At 34.5% G+C, this 26,053-nt stretch overlaps 1 protein-coding gene across 5 annotated transcripts in view; it reads right to left on the bottom strand.

Annotated features, from left to right (window-relative positions):
• LOC106792251 overlaps positions 1 to 23,815 on the bottom strand; it is a 217,738-nt gene extending 193,923 nt beyond the window's left edge. The window contains exons 1-2 of one of the 5 annotated variants that reach the window (XM_014758532.1): positions 23,267 to 23,815; positions 22,343 to 23,157 (exon numbers count right to left, since the gene is read on the bottom strand). In XM_014758532.1, coding sequence (XP_014614018.1) covers positions 22,343 to 22,673 — 331 coding nt within the window. In that variant the 5' untranslated portion in view covers positions 22,674 to 23,157; positions 23,267 to 23,815. Of the gene's footprint in view, positions 1 to 22,342 lie in introns of all 5 variants that reach the window. The other 4 variants (XM_014758541.1, XM_014758524.1, XM_014758551.1 and 1 more) reach the window with 4 other exon arrangements.
• Positions 23,816 to 26,053: the final 2,238 nt, after the last annotated feature.

Below are 26,053 nucleotides of genomic sequence, written 5' to 3'. Positions count from 1 at the left end.
CCTATTTTCCTCTATTTCTTTTTCTTTCTCTCTTTCTCTTTCTCTTTCTCTTTCTCTCTCTTTTTCTCTGATATACGAAGTAAGGGGATAAAGAACAGAGAAAGAGAGAGAAAGAGAAATGGTAGAGAGACCGGCAGTGTACACAAAACCAGCTAGCTCCGGGCAATGCGAAAACATGCGACAGAGGAAAATTTCAAACTACTACAAGGCTACCGGCTTGTAAAGCATTGTAAGTCAAACCCAATTTCTATACGGTTCTATTCCTCCTAGCGAGGCTACGATGTTCCACGAAGAAAGTTTCAAAAGGTTAGCGGAATATGAACGTTGAGTACCGGAAAAACGTAGAGGTCTGAACGTTTAACGTTTCGCGAAGTTTTCTATTTATTTTCTCTTTCACTCTCTTTCTCTCTTTCTCTTTCTTTCYTTCTTTTTCATACACACACACACACCCACGCTTTTTTTGCTTATTTTTCAGTTCCTTCTATTATTGCTTAACGTTGTCGACGTAGTAAAAATGATTTAGTCTTCAAAGTATACCGATAGTACCCTGTCCCCTCTGCTTTTCATCGGAAACAATATTTTTATTTTTATTCTTATTTAGTTTTTTTTTTTTTTTTTTCAATACGCCAAAGGCAAAGTTTTTTTTCCATTATTCGTTTCTTTCGAATTATATAAACCGAATGGCAACTGAATGGTATTATACTATACGCGTACATAGTATACACGCATATACACAAAGGAATACGAAAGTTCTAATATTCAGAAAATTAAAATGATATACTGTGTGAAAAGGTTTTTATTTCCCCGAGAAAACTTTGATAAGATACGAAAAGATAATGACGATGAACTATTGTATTATAATACTTTCTCTTAGAGTACGCATGAATAAATATATCTTTCCATGGCGAATGAAACAAGACAACTTATTGTTAGTTATTTTTCATGACGAAAATATTATCATAAACATTATCCTTCCTATCAGTAACTTAAACGTATTTGATGTTTCATTCCGTTTCCACGTAGGCATTCATAAATATGTTCAGTAGGGAGACTCCATATGAAAGAACTTAAGATTCCTTACTCGGTGTAGCTTCAGGCAACAGACTGTCTTGGATAAAATTTTAAAGTACAGAATCGATGTTGCTCAATAACTTTGCCGATCGAATCGAATTTTCCCAAAGGTTTCTTACCTCTCACATATATTACAATTTTTTTCATATATATGAAAGAAATTCCTAATGTTAATAAATATAATGTAATAAATAATGTACCGACTAGTTGATGTCGATATATATAAAAAAAAAAAAATGTTGTCTTTTCCTTTTAATCTTTCTTTATAAATATATATATATATCGTTTACCAACTAATCGAATTATATGTTTCCTTTAAGATTTTATAAAACGAGCCAAATTATTAAGGAAAGTTATCTCTTATTAAGGAAACAATGTTAAAAGGGTAGAGAAAGAAGATTTAACGAAAAGAGGATAAACAGAGAAGTGTGAAGAACAAGGAGTCTGAGTTGAAGGTTAAAGCTTAGCGGAGAAACTAATGTAAGATGAGTAACACCGCGGAGTCTACTAAAATCCTGTTCCCGTCTAAGAGAGAATGACGACTTGGAAGAGTACCGAAACCAAAAGGTTTGACCTGCTTGCAGAACGACTTAAGTTGTAAGTTTCCTACCTTCCCTATTTTCTTTCTCCTTCTCATCCCTTCTCTCTCTCTCTCTCTCTCTCTCTCTCTCTCTCTCTCTCTCTCTCTCTCCACCTAAGTTCTATTTCTCTCTATTCGAATAGTATAGTTGTTTTCATTGCTGAGAGTTTAACTTATGTTAGAATATAGAACAAATGGAGAGCGTCGTTACATAAGGAACGAGAGAAATCAGACGACCGAGTGCATTAACATTGCATCCTGCCGCACTAATCTGACTGTTATCTTCCGGACTTTAGACGAGAACCAAGCTTCAAACCAGTCCAGATCTATTTTAACCTTACTTTCTCTCTCTCTCTCTCTCTCTCCGTCTATTTTGTTTCTAGCATATGTAACTATTCCTTCATTTTCTTACGATCGACGTGTGTTTGTTGAATTACTTCCCTCTTCCTGCTTGACGGTAAAGTGCATGAAATATGCAGTGGTTGTGCAGTGCCGACCTCCAGCCGCTAATTAGCGGTAAAACAACGCTGCAAGAAGAACACTTACCTCGTCTCTCTCTCTCTCTTTCTCTCTTTTTCTCTCTCTCTCATTCTCTCTCTGTCTCGTGCCTATTTCGTAGCGTACAACTTCTGTACTATCCCAAATGGTGAGCAGCAATATAGATATATTATACTTCCTAAAATTTTATGAGATAAGAATATTATAAATATTACTATTCTACCATATTTTAATTCTCATTTTTATCCATTCGTAATAAATAATTTAATAAACATATATTTATATCCTATACATGGGGTTACCTATTATTTTATTTCGTACAACAATACCGTTGTATTCTATGAATAACAATAAGAAATATGCTTTGTTAAAAAATTTTAACAAAGATACGAAATAACGGGGGATAGATTTTATTTTATTTTCCAGACATCATGCTATTGGAGTTTTATTTGTGTATATTAATCTTAGAAGATATACCAGACAAAAAATAAATACTCTCGAGGAATGAATTGAAAATATTTTGTGCTGTATTCACCGAAATGAAATATTCGTAATCCAATCAATCGAATTTATTATATGTGCCAATCTTATAATTATAAGAACGAGTGATGCTTTGATAATATAGGAAAACATCATCAATCTTTTTTTATACTTGTAAACTATTACTTATACGACATGTTTTTCTTATATTTGTTCATAAAATATTCTAGCATATTTATACAAGCACAAAAATTGGGAGACCTCTGTATACCTGATATTTGGGAGATCTTTTAAAAATAAGAATAGACTTATAAAGAATAAATGACTATCGAAGAACATCGGAGAAAATCTGCAGACAGATTGAATCGTCCGTAAGATTTAATAGACAAATCAGTGACGACATTACGGTCGCAGGCGGTCGTAACGTAGAAACACGAAAAGAAAGAGTCATCTTTCTTTTCGAGAAAATGGAGGGAAAAAAAGCGATAGAGAGAAAAAGAAAGAAATAAAGAAAGTAAGAAAGAAAGAAAGGAAGGAACGTTCACGAATACGTCCACGTTGAAGTCTTACGTACCTTTGCTCCAGGGTCGTTTCTCTTTCGCGTAGATCTAGAGAACCCGAACTGTTACTTCTGCCGCAAGGATCGTAACGTGACCAACTCCGGACGTGGATGGCCTTTGCCAAACAGTCGCTCGTAACTCGCAAACAGATAAAGGACATCTTTTATTCCTCGTCCTCGACTGTTCTCTTGACTCTTCTACCATTGGACCATCTTATTCCATTCCTTCTACTTACCTACCTTACCTTTTTCTTCCTTTTTTCTTTCTCATTCGTTCATTCGTTCGTTCGTACATTCATTCGTTCGTACATTCGTTCGTTCGTACATTCCTAACATGTCGTTGTACGTTGGCATGGAGAAAATGCGTTTGAAAGGGCCTTTAGTAAGAAATGATAGATGCTATACACTCGTGTTACCATTCTTATCAAACCATGTGTAACTTTTCATTACTTTTTTCCCTTTCATATCCCTTCACCAACCTTTCTCATTCTCCCTATCTCCCTTTCTCTTTCTAAATTTTTATCCAATGTTTTATTTCTTATCCCTATGACACCTTTCTTTGTTGTAATTGTAAATTCAGAAAGAAAATCCTCAGGGAAAGCAATACCTTTTCTATAACATATTCAAGTGGTAAGAACAACTACGAAAAGCTGTAAACGTTGATGCGAACTGAATGTTGAAAGGGAGATAAGGAAACGATGCGTACGTGTGCAAGAAAGTAAGAGAGAGAGAGAGAGAGAGAGAGAGAGAGAGAGAGAGAGTAACTCTATAAACCGACTTTTTGTTAGCTCTTTTTGCCAATATATTTTTTACCGTAAATTCGAACGTACCAGACCAAGCACTATTTACGAAGACTTCAGGCGATCATCTCGCTCACACATGCGAGGTTCTCATCGGTGCTTTTCTTTGACCTCCACCCCCATTTACCACCTTGCCATCACATGGTTCTGGTCGCACCGTTTTCGCGACACGTACAAAAGTACACTTTCCCGATGTAGTTTGTAATATGTGCAATACACCGTTTATACATGATGAACTATCTAAATATTTCTATTTCAATCATTTTAAAGATATCCATTTATATTTTATTTGAATATTTACAAAAATTCTTCGTATCAATCAAATTTATAAAAATAAATGTTTGAAGTGTGTAATAATAATTAATTTTTTATTTATTAAAGAATTATCTTTTTCGTACCATTTCATCTAAAAAAAAATATAATTGTAAATCAACATCTTTAATTCTCTAATCTTGAAATAATTGTGTTGCTTTATGTGAACCACCCTGTAGAGTTATACATAACTTAAACTCTACTATCGATTAAATATCTCATTCAATATAGTAGAAAAATTTAATCAAATCCCCCGCCCCTTTGCTTTATTATTATTTTTATCTTGGCCAACGTCATCTTAACAAACAATTTATATAAATACAATTTTATATTTTATTTTTCTTTAGTTTTTGTATGGTATTGCTATTACGCGTGGTATTCCTTTGTACAAAAATATATAGGAAGAGAGGAATGAATCGAAAAGAAAAAAAAGGAAAGAAAAAAACAAAGCAGAAAAACAAGGAAAAATGGAACAAAATTCCTTTGATCATTTCCTACACCAGTAAAAGACGTGCATACGAATTTTCTAGGAACATAGAAAGAAACGAGAACATTTTCTCGCCTCTTCGCCACCTGTGTCTCACTTTCTCTATCTTTCTATCTATCCACTTATCTATATTTTTTATCTTTTTCTTTTCTCCCCATTCATGAAATATTCTAGGAAAAAAATCATGAAAAAAGTACTACGTTATTCGAATATATCAACCATTTCTAAGAAACGATATGCATCTTTCTTTTACGTGCATATATAAAAACATACAAATTCATATATAGGTACATACATATAAGTATTTACGTATACCGTGTATTCACTTGAATACTTTCAATATAAATATCTTAAGAACAACGTATTTTGGAGACAAAAAAATTCTAAATATAAAAGTCTCGCGATTTCAATAAAAATATATAAATGTAATTGTTATATTTATTTATTGAATATATTTTAGATTATTTAAAATTCAACTTTCTTCTTTCAAATAATTAATTTTTGTATATGTTTTCTCATAAATTCTTATATTACAAGAAGAGAAGAGATATTTTTACACGCATCAGACATTATATGAAAAAATCTATCAGTTCTTATTAATATAAAAACACATTTAACCTTTAAATAACCTTAGGAATATCCTACAAGTAAAAATATAAATAGGACACACTTATATATTTCTCTTGATAAAGCCGTGTAACAGCTGTGTTAATATATTTCCTAATAAATGCATTCTTTTCAAGATATTTACAAGGACAATTTGTGAATCACACACGGTATATACATATTCGACAAATTTACATGAATATATATGCATACATGTATAAGTAAAATTACTGTCTACTTTCGTTTCTTATTTAACATCATTTTCTAGTCTCAGGTTAGCTCGAGGGTTGAGTATCAAATGAAAACAAGAGGATAAGAGTTTGGTAGCTTCAATAAAAAGAGAGAAAAGTAGCTGGATTCTCTAGTTTCTTTTTCTATCCATTGTTCTCTGTTGTTTCGTTCGAGAATGCCGTTCTACCAGAGATCTTTTCCTTCCTCTTTTATCCTTTCCTTTTTTCTCTCAAAGAACCACCTAGCAGGATATTTCAACCCTCCACGTTGTCCTCGGCTATTTAAACGGAAAAGAAAATATAAAAACTGTTAAAGCGTTAAACCGCTGCCATCAAGAGGACGTTTAATGAAAACTGAGGGCTCCGATATTTACTAGATGGTTGAATAAATTTAATAAAGAAATAATGAAAAAGAATGATAACTCGATATCCTAAGCACACATAAATACACACACACACGAGAATGTGTTATTTTCAAAAAATAATTCGTATAAATAATTATTAACGTTTTGAGTGCCAAATGTATTTCGTAATAAATTCAATGAAGGAATCAATCCCAGATATGTTCAAAATGTTTTTTTTAAATATCATAACAAATTTTATATAAATTTTAATTATTTTGTTTTTTAGCAATTATAGTAAAATATAAATATGTTAAAATTTATTTTTAAAAATACTTTTTCATTACTGTACTTAACATACAGTGAGTTAAAGAAATAATATTCGTACCCTTACTATTAATATTAAACAATTTATATTTGCTTGTAACGCAATGTGTTTCACAATTTTCTTATTCACAGAAACGTATTTCAGAATTATTAGACTTTTAATACATAAAAGCATTTTATTAGTAAAAAAAGTATACTTTTAAATAAATGATAAGAAAATTGGTCTTACCAAAATATGTCCAATCTTCTCAAAGGGAATTAAAGAATACAAATATTTGTATATTTTATTATATCAGCTATGAATAGTCTTGAGAAACCAATTTTGTTGTCATTTGTAACAAACCTTAAATTTCTCTAACAATAAAATAATCTTTTACAACAAAACTTATAACACAATTAAATGGTTTAATAATTCTAAATTAATTTTTGTGTATAAAAATTTTTAAACTTTGCATTATAAATAAATATGAATTATTTACGATTGACAGTAGAGGAAAATATAAATACTTATTTAATTCACTTTTCACGTCAGAAAAGTATTAAAATCCTTTCTATTTGAATAATCCAGACCGTTTCCTAACTTTTAAGAAAACCCGGTACATACTCAAAATCTTAAAAAAAGATTAAATTAACAATAGACGATTGATGCTAGAAATATAAATAAAGGCAAAAATAGACTATGAGTGTCACAATTCTTTACATTCTCTACATTCTCACCTAGGCATTTAAATTCGACGGTTAGATACGATTTTAATCCAGCAAACGTATTTCTTTCTCTTTGATGTGGTTAGACAAAGCGTTAGAAAAAAGCGAGAAAGAAAAAGAGTAAAAGTAAGAGAGAGAGAGAGAGAGAGAGAGAAAAAAAGAACCCAAATAGACGATCCTAATATGAATATACATTTACCAAACAATTTTTTTTTTTGTAATTCAAATTTATTTTCTATTTTAATACTACTATATATAGATCCAATAATTCGTTTTTCTAATATCTTGTTAAATTTTTCAGTCACGTAGATAGGTTCATAGTCAATTTTGAAGAAAGTAAGGCTAGTAAGGTAAATGCATTTTATACGTACCTACCTGTCTACATAGGGGTTGAAAATTTATTGGACGTATTGGACTCGACGCATTTTACCACTTCTCTTTCTATCTGAACGATCTGCCCTCCGCCGCCCCTTTGCCCCCTTTTCAGTCACTGTTTGATTACAAGAGTGCGTCGTCACGCAACGTTTATCGGCAGAGTTTTCGATGTTAAAAACTCGAAAGAACGAGCGTGTGCTTTATAATTATCGTTCGTTCAGGATTAATCGGTCCGATGATTAAAAAAGAAAATGAAAAAAAAAAAAAAAAAAGAAAAAACCAAACAAAAATTGAATGAACTAACTAGGGGGACCTTTCAAAAATGGGTTGCGGTAATTAATATGCTTGCACTTAAAAATCACGTTGAAAGACTAACTTGGCGAGTAAAACGACGAACGTAGTCGAATGTAAAAAAATACAAATTGGTGAAAATCCGACCACGAAAATGTTTTCTCGAGCATTGCGAACATTTTAATTGGCTATTACATATATATGAATCCATTCATATAGGGTGAATCAAAAACATCGAAACGTTTCGAAAGCTAATAAATTTTCGTCGAATTTTTTTGTACTTTTCGTTATTCGTTTTTTCCTTTATTTTAAAATTCCCAACTTAGAATTTATATTTCTATATTCATGATTATTATCATTCTTTAAATGAAGATCTTTGACAATTTTTGATTTCAATAAATCATTTGATTCCAATATTTGTTAATTTTTATATTTTAAATTATTCATATTAAACCGAAATTTCCAATGATCCCTATAATTAGAAACATTACGAATAAATATAAGCAAAGGAATAAAACAAAATATAGTATACATATATATATTATTCTCTTCGTCTCATTTCGTAAAAAAACATTCGCAATAACGTGAGCATCTTCTTGTCCTATCGAAATCTGATACCGTAAAAAGAAATATCGTTCTCATCATTTATGACACCCTCGACGATACGATTCCGTTTGGAGCGTCTCGTCTCGTCTCGTCTCGTCTTGTTTCGTCTCGTCCGTATTTGTATGACGCGATATTCATATTTGAGAAGCAAGACTCTCTTTGTCCTTCCACGTTGTAAGAAAGAAAAAGAAAAAAACATATACATATATATATATATAGACAGAGAAAGAGAGAAGGAAAGTAGCACGAGCTTTCCATCGAAAGCATTTATGAAATTGCTCGACGGTATTGATTCTCACGAAATCGTTGGAACGGCCACCTCCGTTCTACCCTTACTACTCTCCTTCACCCGTTTCAACTTATTCCTTTTCTTCCTGTTTTTTTCCCCTCTCCCTTTTCACCTTCCCCTCTTTCTTTTCTTTTCTTTTTTCGTCTTCTTTTTTCTTCTTCTCTTTTTATTCTTGTTTTTTCTTTTTTTTTTTTTTTCTTTCTTTCCTCTCATTTTTTTGCTCCCTCTGCGCACTCCGTCTTTTGGCTCACGTGCGATTCATTTCCCTGGGCGGCAGCACGGCTAAAATTGTAAACGAAACGACGGAATCTCGTGACCTCACTTTCGTACGGAACATCGATCGTGGCGAGTCGAGCACGACCGTCCCTTTCGACGATTCTCGTTCATAGAAAGTACCAAAGAGTACTTTACTTGATTCCGTAAAAATTCTTCCCCCATTACGTATTTTTCTTCAAATATCAATATATTTTTCGATGGAAACAAAAATCTTAGTTTTCTTAAGTTAGTTTAAACGTTATATTATATCATTTTTCTCACGTTTTCAACATACTTTAGAAAGTTAAAAGTATTATTTTTCCTTTTAAATCTTTTTAATTTCTTGAAATAAGTGGGGGGGGGGGKGGAGGAAAAAAATAAAAGTGAAATGGATGAACGCATCGAGTTTAATTTTCCGAGCGACTCACAGTGCTAAAGGAAAAGAATAAAAAAATTGCTACGATTATAACGCTCGGACTCAACAGGCACGAATCTCGAAAGCTCGCTCACTCAAGTGGAAGCTGCGGAAACGTTTTTCCACTTGAGCAACGTACAATGCTTGAAACATACGTATGCATATACATATATATACATATATATATATGTATATTTTACTTATATATAATATATACTTATACAAAGGATATATATATTTAATTCGTTAATAAAATATTTCAATTCAAGAAGATAATTTGTTCGTTGTTATATAAAGAGAACACAAAGTATCTCGTAGACATAGATTATTTTCAATGATTCCAATTAAACCTAATGTAATTTATTTCTAAAACTCTGTATAATTTATAATAGAAAATTATTGAAAGATTCTGAGAGAGATAAAAATAATTATCAACAATTTTATGAATTAAATGATTAACAAATTTGAAAATCTAACATAAGATCATTTCAAGATCATACTATAGTAATATTAGCTATAACATATAATTCAAACAAAATGTATGTATATAGTTTCGTGAGAAAACATAGATTGACTTAAAAGAAAAAAAATTCCAAAATTTGTATCCATTTGATTCATCTTTTTTGACATTGAAAAATCATGTAAGAAATATTTTATGTGTTATTGTATGGAGCGAAACATCCTGTATATGTATTTTAATAAGTATGTAAGTGTATTCATGAAGAAAGGAAATGAACGAAGCATCACACCGTGTTTCGTAACGAACTAACGAACGTAATCCTCTTCTTTGCGGATCTGAATCGAGCGTTGGATAAAGATTAGGAAAATAACCGAAGGTCCAACAATATATATTGGCCATAAAGCCGTGCTCGTAGATTGGGTCAAGATAAATTACTGCTGGATAGAGAAACGCAAGCCGATATATGTCAGTATCGAAGTTAGCATCGTTGGTCTTTTGCGATTATGCGATCGACATACCATTTATTTCGACACATATAACACAGTGTATCTTCTATACGACTCCTCGATTTTAAACTCGCGTCTACAGATTTCCATTAAAATACGCTATACTTATGTGCGTAGATACATAATATGTATTACACCTTAGTACACGTTCCTACAGCGGAAATAGCTCTCACTCTCTCTTTGTTTTATCTCCTAAATAACGATGTTAAAAAAAAAAAATAACAATCACGTGTGTTCGACTAAAAACACGAATAACAAAAAATACAATCAGTACATACATATCGTATCTAACGAACGTCAAAAGAAATAACTATGTATCTAATAGAGAAGGTATCTCAAAAGTCTCTTTACCGAATTGTAAATGTACCAAAAATAATGTTTTTGTTTAAACAAATATTTCTATTATAGTACCGTTATCGTGATCCTATATATTTTTTAATAATATTGTAACTGAAAAAATTCATATCTTGAAATGAAAAAGATTATATTGTAATTCTATTAAAATAATTCAATATTGTGTCTGTATGTGGTATTTTTCGATAAAGCAACTTTTGCAACACTTTTTGTATATAGGTTCCATTGAATGATATAAAATGTTTATATTTTTCTATATTTAATATATACCTATATACTATATTAACGTAAAACATGTTTTTAGAGTCGTCTTTTAACGAAATGATACAAATGATAAAATATATCTAAATATTTTACTTGGAAAAGTTTATTTGGTAAAAAATAAAGCAGCAAGTAACAGTACATATGAGATCGACGATCCATTCACGTTGTTGACGGATGGCCGACGTCGAGTAACGTAAGATAACAGACCGGCACGATCGCGTTCGTTATCGTTCACGGCGTGTACACTTCGTCGAGCCAATTAATACTGCGAATTAACGTTGATTAATGAGATCGAGCAAGCCTGTACCGTTGATGACGGCGTTGATGACGCTACCGTTCCTCTTCTCTTTTCCCGTGATAACAAACCAACAAAATAAACTACTATTTGATGAGCAAATGCACGTTGATCGCATTGACAAGCTACTTTGGCTTAACTTTCATTACCGACTTTGTTTACGCGCATTGTATCCTTTTCAAGCTCGCTACTAATCCGTCGACATGAGCCGCTAATAATGAGACCCTTGTTGTGCCAACAGCCTAATACCGACAAATTAAAGAAAAATTTAGTATCTTTATAATTGTCGCGATGTATACGCAACTTTGATCGGACACTCGAACAAATCACGTGGCTCGTCAATACGCAATCATTCGCGGCAAACACAAAGTTAATTATAAATACATTGATATATAGAAATTGATTTTGATTGATTCTTCCTCTTTATAAAAAAAAGCTTCGATTTTTATACAAATTTTATTGATTACTCTGTTACACATGTTATTCGCATCCCTCCCAATTTTCTACTTTGTCACTAGTATTAGTCGACTTAGGATTTCGAGAGTATCGCTATTGATCTAGCTCTCCTATTATTAGCCTCTAAAGCCATTGTGGACCTACATACAGTTTGATATACGTTTATGGATACTGACTACGTTACCGTCAAGTTCTCTCTCATAGGTGATAGCGGAAATTATTTACAAAGCAACACTTTGAAATATTCAAACGGATGTCAAATGGACAAATACATGCAAAAAGGATTTGCGTTATCCGACGTTAAAGCATACCGTTTCGATTCTCGACTATACTGACGAGTAAAGAAAATTGAATGCGTTGCATCTATGTATCTATGTATCTATACATGTGATCTATATACCAAACGTGCTGTCGTGATAAAGTTCTATTGCAAAAATATCAAATTATCAAAAACACGAAACCTTTCCCAACGATTTTCAAAGGTAACTAATGTAGTAATCTAAACGGAAAAATGTTTTTTGTTTTCTAATTAATTACAATTACCAATTTTACTATAATTAAATATTTACGTTCGCGCCTGTATGTATGTTGTGTGTGTGTGTGTGTGGATGGTTATTTGCGTTTTAATGTTTCGATTTATTCGCACGTATCATACTCATTATACGTGAGTACTTAACAGAATATCTCTCTAGAAACTATCTCAAGCTTCGTAATGGCTTCTCTTTCTCTTTTTCTTACTCTATACTACAACAGTAACTTCGATGATCGAACTTTGTTAAACTTCTCTAGAAAGTGCACAAAAGTGATCACACGAAGCGATCCTAGTTCGAATCCTCTTTTCATCGAGATTTAGCATCAATATTGTATGAAGAACTAATACTAGAACAAAGTCGAGGTACGTTATCTCGTATGCAAAAATGATAATATACCTTCTATAAGATCGAATAGTAAATTCTTAAATAAATGATTTTTTAATGTTCATATAATTAATATAACAAGTAATATTTAATTATATACAAGTATAAATATAAGCTTAGTAATTTTGATAACCCATAATATGTTAAAGATAGTGATCAAATTAAACGAAACTTATAAAAGGATAACAAATTGCAAGTGTTTGCGGATAAAATTCATCGTTCTGTATGTAATTGCAAAATTTTCTGCGTAACGGGACAGCTCGATCCGATTCTACATTCTCGACATCGATACGAGTAAGCGCGAACGGTACGCGTTTATATACAGGGGATTTAAATTTGATCGCGTGTCGTCGAGGAACGATTGCATTAAAGTGCTCGATGGCAGTTCACCGAGTAATGCCATCGAATTAGCGTCGCATTAACGAACATGAGAAAGGGAGAGAAAGAGAAAGAGAAATAAAGAGAGAGAGAGAGAGAGAGAGAGAGAGAGAGAGTGAGTATGATTGCAAGCGAACGTACATGTTCATTTACGCATTCAAACAGGAGTTATTAAACACGTTAGCTAAACGACATCTTAAAGGCTCTTCGAATTTTTCGTTCTTGCGGTTGCAGATTCTTCGAAGATGCAACGTGCTAATTAAAGCGAAAGTCGAAGAGGGTAACTCGAGCGCGACTCGGTCATCGATCGACTTTCAAGTACCATACCAAGTATACAGGATGTTCCATAATTAAATGGAATAATTCAATTCACAAAAGTGATAAACAAAGTTTTAATATATACTATCTAAACATTGCATAGTTAAGTTATTTACAAGTCTTCAATATAACTTAAAAAACGAATAAATTATCTTTATCATGTAGTTGTTATGGTAACATTCTTTAATCAAAGAATTAATGACTTTTAAATATATTAATTATATAACTAATATTATGAAATATTCTATATACCAAGAACATTGAGAAATGAACTACAAAAAAAATGAGAAAAGAATCTCGCAGCGAGGTATATAAAAATATAGCGAATAAAATATGTTTAAAAGTATAGATTGCAAGGCATGTTGTTGGAGATCGAGCAGAGAGTTTCGATTCGAAAGTCGACTTGTATCGAAATAACTGACATTTCTCGTGGAAAGGCAAGCCCTTAAGCTTTTCCTCGCGTGCTAACATTAACGGGCCACCTTGTGGCGTGTAAACTCGCCGTTTTCCCTTTCCTCTTTTAGCTCTACCTCCTCGTCATCATCGTTGTCGTTGTCGTTGTCGTTGTCGTTGTCGTTGCCGTTGTCGTTGTCGTTGTCGTTGTAAAAAGACGACGACGGTGGCCTCAGAACGGCAGTAAACGGTTGACTACGTTGAGCCAACGATTGGTTAGGCGAGAAGCTAACGTCGCGACGATGGAAACATGTAGTTGTGATGGTAACATTCGAATATGAGAGTGAGAGAGAGAGAGAGAGAGAGAAAGGGTTAACTTGGGCAGCCTTCGAAGAACGCAAGACCGAACACGAAAATCGAGCAACCAAGCAAAGAACGAAGGAAAGTACTGAACGATTAGATCTTTGCCAAGAGAGTCCAAAGGTTTAAAGGGTAGGCAGGCCCTTTTTCGCGATAAGGCCTGCGAACGCGCTCGTTCACGGAGCTTTCGTGTCGAACAGCCCCTACACCGACTCGATCCTTACCCTTCTCCTTTCCTTCTCACTTTTTCTTCCCTTTCATCCTGCTACCGTTGCACCTTAGCTGCAATGAATAAAAATATGCAACTCTTGTCAAGACCTTCGATCGGAATCACCCTCTTTTTACTTTTTCTTTCTCTTTAAGCTCTCTCTCTCTCTTTCTCCCTCTCTCTCTCTTTCTCTCTTTTTCTTGTTCTCCTTTCATTCTTTCCTTTTCGTTCACCTCGCTACGATGTGACATCGTTCAACACCTTACCTTTCTTTTACCTTTGACTCGCCATTCGTATTTTTCTTTCCTCAAAAAAAGAATCTCGCTTAGTATTTATCGAATTTTTGAAAAATTTTGTTAAAATAAATTACTTCAACCTTTGCGAATATATTATTAATGCATAGCACGAGTTCGCTCGTATATTATATCGATATAGGAGACTATAAAATGGGTAGGATACATTTCGTTATAAGACCTTGTCGTTTTTAATTTAGTTGGATGCACGATGTATCTATTTAAATAAAAAATTATGTTTACTTAGATTATTATATATTGACATAAAGTTTAATGGCAAATAGAAAGTGAAATAGATTGATCGTGTGGGCATGAATTTCACCATCTCGCTTAAAGTATACGATAAATTATTATCCAATGCATATAAGTAATGGACATTATGAAATTCAATCCAATCAAATGTTCGTACAAATTGAATAAATTTAATGGCATTATTTATCTCCGTAGCGCACCAATTAACACAAATTAATAGATAATGTGAATGAGAAAAATATAAGAAAAATATTCATGCATTTAATAAACAGTATTAACTAAATTAAATTAAAGGTAGTATCGAAATTGTGATATTCGCATCGATGATTTCAACTCAACAATCGTATATTAATGAATCGGCTACACTATAAAGTATTTAAAGTATTACCTTGGCTTACCTAAATTATATTTCGTGGAACCGTAACGACCGGCTACGAATGTAGATACCTATATATATATACATAGGTGAAATAGCTCGCGGGCTCTACTATCGAACAAATCGTTAAGATCGCAAGAGGAGAAGAACTTTAAAAATATTTCATCGGACGAGCGCTTGAAAATTTATAGGTTTAAATCGTTCTTACTCAGACTATTTCATGATTTATTATTCACGAACACTCGAAACGTTTACCGATTTTACTCTACCAGAAAAAGAGAGAAAAAGAGAGAAAGAAAGAGAGAGATAGAGAGAGAGAGAGAGAGAAACTTTACGAATCTCGAGTAGTTTTTAGCGTCGACCGTCTGGGATTCGCGATTAAGTCCTTGTCCAGTCTCTTTTTTCTCTTCTTTCTTCCTCTCATTTTCTCTTATATTAAGTCCTCAAGAATCCTTGATTTATCGTTCGAAATATGAAAAGTCGGATATATTGTAACCTTTTGTGGATTAGTATGCTATGGTCACGCATTTCGCGCGAGATAGATCGCGTTTGATTACCCAGCAGTAGTAGATAGTAACAGCAGCAACAACAACAGCAGTAGCAGCAGGCAGACAGGCACTCGTACAGATTGCAACGATGCGAATGCATCGAGAATGCTTAATCGCATATCCACCGTTTCATGTACGTTTACTTGCCAATCTTCCGACCGCTCTACCGGATGTGCTTGTGTCTTTGCAAGTGAATGCAAACGATGTTCACGCGTCGACGAATGCGCAGCGCAAACATAACTCAACGCTACGGTATACGGATTTACGTGATCACCGGATAGCAGTCCAGAAAATGATCGCTTTACGCTGTACTATGTCCGAGGAATTCGATGCTTTTCCCATGGAAAATCTCTCTCTCTCTCTTTCTCTTTTATTTGAAAATACTCGTGTAATTCTTTTACGCGAATTTTACTCGTAGACAGACCCTAACGAATCTCTTTGTGTGATCGTTTGTATCGACGCTAAAAATGCGCTTTAACCCATACACGTTTTTATAAAATGCTACGAAAATTCAATATTCCCAAGGGCTATACTTTTATCCGAAAATTTGTACAGACGTTTAAAAAAAAAAGGAAAATGTCGTTTCATTCAAGCGACTTTACGAATGGCCAACGTTGTTCCCCCCGACTTTCTAAATGTTGAAACATTTTCGCGTGCGTGCTTTCAAGATTCTTTCGTTGGTACGGGGCGAAACTTTATGTCGTGTACCTACCGAGGAAAAAGTCCAAATCAAAGCAGACTCTTTTATGTCCTTTATTTCTCTCTTTTTCTCTCCCTCTCTCATTCTCTCTCTCTCTCTCTCTCTCTCTCTCTCTCTCTCTCTCTTGTTCCTATAGTTTCTGATTACTTTATACGTCATCGATTAAAACTTTTCATCATTATCTTTTTATTTGAACCTCATACACGTTCCCCTCTGTGACTCGAAATAAGTTATAACGACCGAACATGCAATATCGACTATTTTCGTTTCCTTTTCTATGCTTATTTACTACTACATTAATAGCAACATTATAAATAAATGGGATACCCAGAGAGCAAACGAATATTTGTTAATAAGTACGTCGCATTATTTTTTGTTAAAGAATATTTTTTATTCTTTCAAACACACATTGCCAATAAAATTCCCTAGAATTTGTGTTCAACTATCGCCGTTTTAATTTCTTTCTCTTTATATAATACTCTTCATAATTTTACCGTGGGTTCGTTAACCCGAATTTCAAAGAAGAAACTTTTGTCTCTGGAGTTTTGTCAATATTGATTTCCCGAGCGTTATTTACCCTTTTCTTCGTGATACACGCGTCACCTCTATATTACGCCGCATCGTTGCTTTATAATAAGGATTTGACACTCGTTGGAAACATCGAGGTGATTTCGCTGAATTTCAAGGGATCAGACGTAGGCTTGAGTGACAGTGTACCGATATCACTGATACAGAATTATCAGGAATTTTCTAACGACAAAATGTTACAACCAAATTTTCCAAAAATATATATATATGACATAAAAAACGTAAAAATACACATTCAAAATTTAAGCTCGATACGTTAGAAAGTGTAAAATATCAAAAAATAAAAAGATCGTCTAATGAAAAAACGATTTTAAAAAAACAATACGGAGAAAAATCTATTTATAACCTGACTAAAAATAACCATCTCCCATTTTTACCATCAATTTAAAAATGCGTTTTATTAAAACTATACATCTCTTTTTCAATCTACGAATTTCCATTTAAACCTTACATACCTAATATATCTCCAGAAAAGTTTTATGAACGACGTCAACCTTTTATAACTTACATGATTGTAAGTTATTTTATAATAAAGGAAAGATTAAGGAGTGAGTGGTACGTTAGAGCCAGTGTTCAATTAATGTCTGACATGTACTACTTACTGAATTAATATCAAAATACTATTGATAGTAGTAAAAGACAGTCTCTTTGAAGTTTATTCTAAGAAAATCCTTCGAATTTCTTTAGAACATTTAGATAAACGGATGAACGTAACGTTTATCGTAGGAAAAGCTTCCTTCTTCCCTAGTGTTTTCAGACAAAATTCGATTTTTACGTAAACGTGTATCGACATTCTCTGATTTTTGAGTCGATAATATATGCCAGAAGTCTCGAGGCATCGCGAGAAGAAACACAGCTGGAGGGTGTATGTATGCGTAAAAAAGAAATAGAAAATGAAAAAGTGTATGTGTGAGAGAGAAAGAGAGATAAAAAGAACATAGTGATGATAGTGTTGTAGTAGTAGTAATAGTAGTGGTAGTAGTAGTAGTAGTAGGTAGCAGGCAAGGAAAGGTAAAGCAAACATTTTTCGTCGAGTGAAAAAGTTCTTACGAGAGCGCATGCTCAACGAACACACGCTTAGAAGGAAAAAGGGCTTAAATAACGGAAAAACCGAGTCGAGAAACTCTCTCTTTCTCTCTCTCATTCTATTTCACTCGCTCATCGTAGAAGAAATTCCAGCCAGTAGACTTGTTTATGAGCATGGACGATGACGCCGTACGAGTTGATTCTGTGCGAACACGTGAGACCCGCTTTCCGTAATGATTAACGAGCATGTTATTAATCTCTCGGCATTGTTGAGAATATTTAACAAATTAAATGCCACCTAAACGTCGCCTAGATATTGTTAATTAACGAAGATGAAAAAGTAACGGTAGTTATATCTATCGTGAAACGAAGAAATTATATTGAATACGAACTAAAATGGATTTTAATGAAAAATTTGTTTAAAGGGACAAATTGATGGGACAATTTGAATTACGAATAAAATGGACGATATTTGATGGTGTTATAAATGCTATTTTATTTTATGAAATATTTTTCCTAATTATTAAGATATATCAAAAAGCAATTATACGTTTTAATTAAAAGAGGACGAATATGAATATTTTCGAATTTCATTTGAGAAATTATTATAAAACGGCACTAGGCAAAAATGCATAAAAAGAATAAGGAGAAATCCAGTCGATGTCATAAAAAAGTGACTTTCGAATTAATTGATAATTTCTCTATCTCTCTCTCTCTCTCTCTCTCTCTCTCTTTCTCTTTCTTGTAATTATTACAGAAGGAAAAGCGGAAAAGGAAAGAAGGATAACTAGGTGACCAATTAATTAGCAACTTTAACGAGAAATTGCCCAAAGTCTAATAATTTCTTTGTCGAAGATATATACACAAGTAGCAATGATAGTTTTGAAAAAGGTAACACAACTTGAGTGGCATTTAAAAAAATAAAGAAATGAAACCAGGTCAAGTAGGAAGGATAAATCGAAAGACGGGCTCGAAATCTTGTTCGTGGCACGAATTTTCTTCGTTATACTCGTTAATATCGGCAGCACCAAAAAACTTCTTTCTCGTATAATTCGTTGAAATTGGAATAACGAGGGTAGAATAAAAGACTTGACGTACTGATAAGATATTAATAATAAAAATTATATCAGTCTATGCGATAATTATAATCGAAAACGTTTGAGATTAAAATTGAATATTCAAATTATTCGAATAATCGTATATAAATACATACATCTATATAATTACAGAATATTTCTGTATTCAATAAAAAAATGAATGAACTTTAGAACGAAATGAAATGTTTTTGTATATAACTGGAAGTGCACGTAATTATTTACTTACGTGCCAAAGTTACGCTTTTCTTCAGTAGGATAAGAGAGAGAGACGATAAATCTCGAGACGTCGAGCAAGGAGTGTAAATTCTAACGGTGGGCTAACGGTATGCCGTAGCTTCAGTAATTTCTGCATACAGGACTACGCGCTAATAGCCGTAATGCCGGTGTACCATCGGAATCATTATGCTACCTCCCCCCATTAGCATTATAATGATTAATAGCACGCTAAGAGATGCGACAAGCGTTTCTTGTTTACGCATAGCTGAGGTAAGGAGTACGACACGAAGACTCGGGTGAACGCTTACTATACTAGAAAGACCAAGACTGTTCTTCGAAGACGACGACGATTAATCGTCGTCGTCGTCGTCGTCGTCGTTGTCGTCGTCTTCGTAGACTAACGAGTCTTCGCACCGACCCATTTTGAAGGAACACGTCTCCAGCCGGCAAGAAAAAAAAATATAGGAAAAAAGAAAGGAAAAAAAAGGGTAGGAAGCGAGAAAGGTGTGCGATGCGACGCTTATGTATGGGTGAAATTGAGCCAGGCGTAATACAGACGCGAAAAATCCCGCAGGCACGTGACGCAACGTTATTGCCCGTTCAAAAATTCCGGGATTGCCGAGCGAACGAGCCAGAATACCAACTTGAAGGCACTTTGAATTTGTTCGAAAGCAACCTCGTTACGGGACGGCTCGCAAAGTAGGTCGCATGAAAATAGTGGGGACGTTTGAAAGCGCCTCACCGTACGATTTAACGTCAATAGGCCACTTCTTTATCCCTTTCCTCCTTGCTTATTCTGTCCCCTATTTTTTTGCTTCTTTTATCTCTCCTTCTTCTCTGTGTCTATTTCTCTCTTACTCTCTCGCTCGCTATATCCTAGTAGTTTTCTTTTTATATCCCTCTCGTATATCTCGTAGTATTAATTTATCTGCTGCTCCTTTTTCCTCTCTCTTTTTCCACTCTCTGTCTGTCTGTCTTTCTCTCTCTCTCTCTCTCTCTCTCTCTCTCTCTCTCTTTCTCGTCCGCATGTACTTATTTTCATTCCACTACCACCACGAGTCGTCTTCCGACGTTTAAAATACACGAAGACATGCCACCAGGCGTGGAGCGCATCTTTGTGACCCTTCGGTGCACACAGAGAAATACATACAAACACACGAACAGACACAGACAAATAGCCTTCTAACGTCTCCTCATCCACCTCCACTTCGTGCTTGCTTTTATTCTTTGACGGTGTTTTCTTTTAAATGCTCGGACGCCTTCATCTCCTTCTGCATTTTCGCATCCGTGACGAAAAAAAAGAAAAGATAAAAGTAAAAAAAAAAAAGGAATGGAAGTAGAAGAAAAACGAATCTAAAGATTATTTCTTCCGACTCTATCCATATACTTAAATGGTTTTTTTTCTCTTGAGAGATATAAAAAAATATCGTTGATCATGTTTAAAGAAAAAAGTAACAATACACGGATTTCATGATTAACGAGTTTCGAAGAACCTAATACTTATAAAATATTTGTTATATTTGAACCGTAGCTTTTTACGAACGTTAGAAAAAGTGCGAAACGTAATACATATTTTGAAGGATCTATAATTATCCTCCATTACGTTTATACTCATCCTATGAAAAGGAGTTTAGGTTTCATCGATCTATACACAATACTACAACTTTTATCAATCGATATCCATACACCCCGATCTCATCGTTAACGAGGATCATTTATAATTATTATGAACTATTGCAATGATCCGTTATAAATGGTAACGCGATTCTATGATCTTTCGAATGGGATGAGAGTACAAGGAGAGAGAAAGAGAGAGAAAGAGAAGGTGGGAGAGAGGTAGATAGCTCTCTATCCAAGCATTTATCGCGCTAACGATGTAACATCGTACACGGAGAGCCGATGGTTGATCGGTTTTCATTACTTACGCCCCACTTCGAGGATAGCGTCGTGTGGTTGAGCCAATATACTATAGTTGATATAGGGTGAAACATTTAAGATTGATCAACCAAATATCTTTCATTAAATATTTCATATAAAAATAGAGACAAATGAAAAATATGAAATAAACATTGTCATTCGAGAAAAACAAAAATTGTTTATCAGTGCATAATAATTTTACAATCACGTTTACAAAGAATTTTTGTAAAACATCTATAAAAGATGTTCAGGTGATTTGTTTTACGTGTCTCACCCTTTATACGCCACTATGTATGTATAAGAACGACTTGTCACAAGGGACAGAGAGAAAGAGAGAAGAGAGATAAAGAGTTCTATCGTAGTATATAAATGACGTCCTTTGCCGAAACTTCTTCAACGCTATACACAACAACGTATAACCTTCGATCTGGTGTAACCTCGAACGAAGTTCACGACTAACACCGCTAGTAGGTACCTACAAGCTGTTTTATTATAATTCCGTCGGTTCAACTACCACTTTACTACTTTCAACCACCTTTTTTACTCAGCAAAAGAATTCTTTTATCGATCGTTAGTGAAATATATAGATTTACTTCGGCTCTATATAAAATTAATATGGAATCTTAATGATATTAATGGATGATAATGGAAGGACTAATTTGTAAGACGAACCGTCGGTCGAGGCTATCACGTGATTCGTGGGAAATTAGAAAATATTATATAATGCATGATATACAGGCATCTATTGTTATAGAACACAGAAGTTAAACTTTTGAAAAATAATATAAAATAAACGCGTTTATGTTGATCGTAATAGTATAACGAAACAACTTATTTTTCATACGCTCATACACTTTGTCTATAATGATTGTGATGCATAAAAATATATTTGTCTTTTACATTATAAAAATAAATTTAGTAGTTGCGTCATTGGTTGCTAAGTTTAACTTTGACGATATAATTTTATGCATAACAGTCGATCGAAACTTTTGGTTTATTTTGTTCGTCCTATGCTTCATTTTCTATGTGTTAAAAACACAGATACTTTGTAATAAAATAATAATAAAAATGATAATACATCATAGAGCTATCATTTTACTATATAATCTTTATAAAATTCTAATTGACATATTTACTGATTAAACACACACACTTGCAATTAGTGTTAAAAAAAAAAATGAAATAAAACATACCACTTCTGCCGGTCGGTATAGGTGCGGCTGTGGATCTTCCTGTAGGTTCGGGTATCGGGAAGACGCAGCATTCTCTTTCGGGGAATTCGCTGGCACGAGCGAAACGAGTAGCACAAGAAAATAGCACGAGAATCGCAACGACGAGTAATTTGCCAATTGGCGCGAAACGTGGAAGGTGCATAGGAACGACATGTGACATGACTCGTCCTCTCGTCCTTCCTCTTGGAAGGTAATCCTTGCCTCCTCCTTCTTCACAACCTTCTCTTCTTCCAGCACCAGCACCACCTCCTTCTCCTTCCCCTTTCCTACCAATTTCTTTATCGAGCTTCATCCGTATACTTTTCTCGATTATTTTCAACCTCTCCCGAATAATTTTGTGGTTACGATCCTTTCTTCGAATTTCGAAAGTCTCCTCTCGAGAAGGACGTCTACGACGGCGGCGACGGCGGCGGCGACGACGACGGCGACAAAAACAATCTGTCCTTCGTCGCTCGATCCTCGCAAAGTCGTCCGTCCCATCCTGCAATAGGTTCTCCTCCACTTGTCACGATATATCGTCGATGTCCAAAGGACAATCTAGGCGAGTACCGACATTCTTCGTAACTAACTCGAGAATAAGATTTCTTTTCCCTCCCATCGGGTGATTCACCGGCACCGATGCTTACAAATATCGTACGATCATAACCGAACGATCGATATTTATCAATTATTTTTCAATATGTATTAGTAATATTATTATTATACACCACCGCGAAGAAAAAAGAAAAAAAGGAAAAACGGAACAGAACGTTTCCTCCCACCTCGCGTGCAGATCTCTGCAATAGAGCCGAAAATAATAATAACGAATGATCGCGTGTGCGCGCGCGCGCGCGCGCGCTCACGATTAAAGCCCGCGCGAACTTTGCCGCACTGATTTTGACGCACCCGACGCCGAAATACCGAAGAATATAATATATCACGTTTATTCGTTATTACGAATAAAATAATGTTTTGTGTACACTACCCGTAATCGACAATGTGATAAACGAAAATCTAGCAAGTAAATTATCTATGAATATACATATATGTATATCAATAAATATATATATATTCTGTTAATAGATAACTCTACTCGATGACACACGATTTCGATAAAACTCCCGTATAACCGAAAAGACGCACTAGTGGTGCGTTGGGCCCCGCGCGCGCGTGCACCGGCGAACGCTACTCGCAAACTAACAGACACGGAACGGCGCGATTATCATCCGCGCGCGGAAACGTTCAACGAGTGCGCGCGCGATATCCTTGGGTTAGGTGAGCATAAATGAGAGAGAGAGTGAGAGAGAAATGGAGAGAGAGAGAGAGAAAAAGTAAGAGTTTTCGCGTGTTCGTGCGTGTTAGTAATATACGAGAGAGAAAGAGAGAGGAAAAGAGCGTCGTCGCGACGTCCCGACGCCCAATGACGACGGCTCTGCCGAGCATACGAGCGAGAACCGTCGTGCGAGAACTCCCTCCACCCCTCCTTCACCTTCAACCACCACCTCCACCTGCCGGCGTCGGCACACGATGGCTCCTGCGCGCGATACCTGCGGCGTCGCGCGCGCAACCCCTGCTTCTTTCAACCTCCCCTCTTCTTCTCCATCCCCTGCGCAACCGAAAGAGAAAGAGAAAGAGAGAGAGAGAGAGAGAGAAAGGAATAAATGTATGTATGTATATATGTATATACGTCCATGTAGTTAGAAAAGAGAGAGAGTGAGAGAAAAGGATACGTATATATGAGTCTGTGATAAGAGAAAGAGAAAGAGACATACGTAACCGTAATAAGAGAAAATGAGAAAGATAGAAAGGGTGAGAGAGAGAAAAATACGAACGTAGACGAACGAATCCGAGTCATTCCGAAAGAGAGAACCAACGTACTAACCCCCGGCCAGCAGCCGGCCACAGCCAGGAAGAAAGAACTGACCTCCTTTTGAGACCCCTTTTATCGAGGTCGCTTACGCGGAAGTCGCACGCTCGCCTCTTCACCTCTCCGACCAGTAACCCTTCTTCTTCTTTCGACCAATGTGCCCTTCTAAGTAGCGTGCTTTCAAACTTGGATCACCGTTCGAACTTTCCTACTCGAAAAGGTCGGAGATCGAGAGTTCACCTATAGCCGATTGAAGGTCGACTTTAAGAATAACCTTTCTGAAGATCATCTTTTGAGTACTATCCACCATTCAATCTTATACAATATTATTTATCCAACAATCTATTGAAAAACAAATCGATATTTAAACGAAAGGAATGTTCATGTTTATATAAACTGGATTAATTATTTTTTAGAAGAATATGTTGAAAATTGTTGAAATATTAATGAAGGAAGTTTTAACTTTTTGATAAAGAAATTAGATAGTTTGTCAAAAAAAAATCTTATTATATTATTGGATTTATATAGAAATATGAATAGTTTTATGTAACTCTATATGTGTGGTATAATATGTTAATGTTAATTAAAGTTATATCTTATACATTAACAAAGGTTTTGTCGCGAAAGTAAGGGATTAGAAAGGATTGCAGAAATAGTTGGACCTAAGACCTTAGGGCAATTAAAGTTAAAGAAGCGTGTTCTGTATATGTGTTTATCTTCAATTAGACAGCCTGTCTCTTCTTATATTTATAATAATAATAATAATAATGATATGAGTAGTAGAATAAAACGTAACAGAATTAAGGATATATATTATATCTATAAGCTTGTCGTTAGTTAAATCCTTGTGTGATAAAATGTTGTTTAAATATAATATCATATAATTCAATTTCATTGTATATTAATCGCGTTTGGAAATTTTTATGAAATTCATTTAACTTAACCGAACGTATAATAATTTTACGAAATCCAATATGTATCATATATAATTATAATATATTTTATATTGTCTGATATTTGAATATATTATATTTAATCATATCAAATTTTACTCGATGAGATGGAATACAAATATTTACGATAACGAAAAGAACTATTGCGTAAACAATAACGTCGATTCGCCTGATTTCCATCGCTCTCAATTTCATCGACTCGGGACGTAATCCGCAAGGACTACGTCAGTTCGGTCGAAAGTGATTAAAAAGGGGGAAAAAAGAGAAAGACAAAAAAGATCGATAGTACCTTTGACCGAGACGAGGACACGGATGCTAGTAGTACGAGCCAACCACTACTCGGGCTAACCCCGACCGTGCCAGTAAAACGAGCTACTCGTGAATCAGTCGTTTCTATACTCACCAACACATGTAGGTACACACAGAGAAGCTGTTCGGACATACAACATATATCCGTATATACGCGAATAGACTTTGTGAAAGAAATCTTAAAGGTCAAAAAGCTCCAGTCACGCAACTCGATCCTATAAAAAGGATTTAGTTGATTTTGCGATTTATGAACTCCCTTCCCCTCTCTCTCTCTTCCTTCCACCACTTCCAATCCCTCCCTTGTCTACCTATCCTATTTGAATTACGTTAAAGTAGACATTCCATAGAATATGATGTGCACGATTAATTGTATACAACAATTACATGTACAAGTATATAAATATATACTAGAATCGATTCTCTTCCGAAATACAATAACAATGCACTTTTACGTGACTACATATTGCATCCAATTAGCTAAACAATCGATCTCGTTCGATCATATCCTCAATATATTGTTATAACTCGATTCTTTATTATTTATAAAGAAAATATGAAACTTGT

The sequence above is a fragment of the Polistes canadensis genome, unplaced genomic scaffold (assembly GCF_001313835.1).
Source record: "Polistes canadensis isolate GaletaPanama2010 unplaced genomic scaffold, ASM131383v1 scaffold_9, whole genome shotgun sequence".
NCBI lineage: Eukaryota > Metazoa > Arthropoda > Insecta > Hymenoptera > Vespidae > Polistes > Polistes canadensis.
This window is presented reverse-complemented; position numbering and strand designations above follow the sequence as displayed.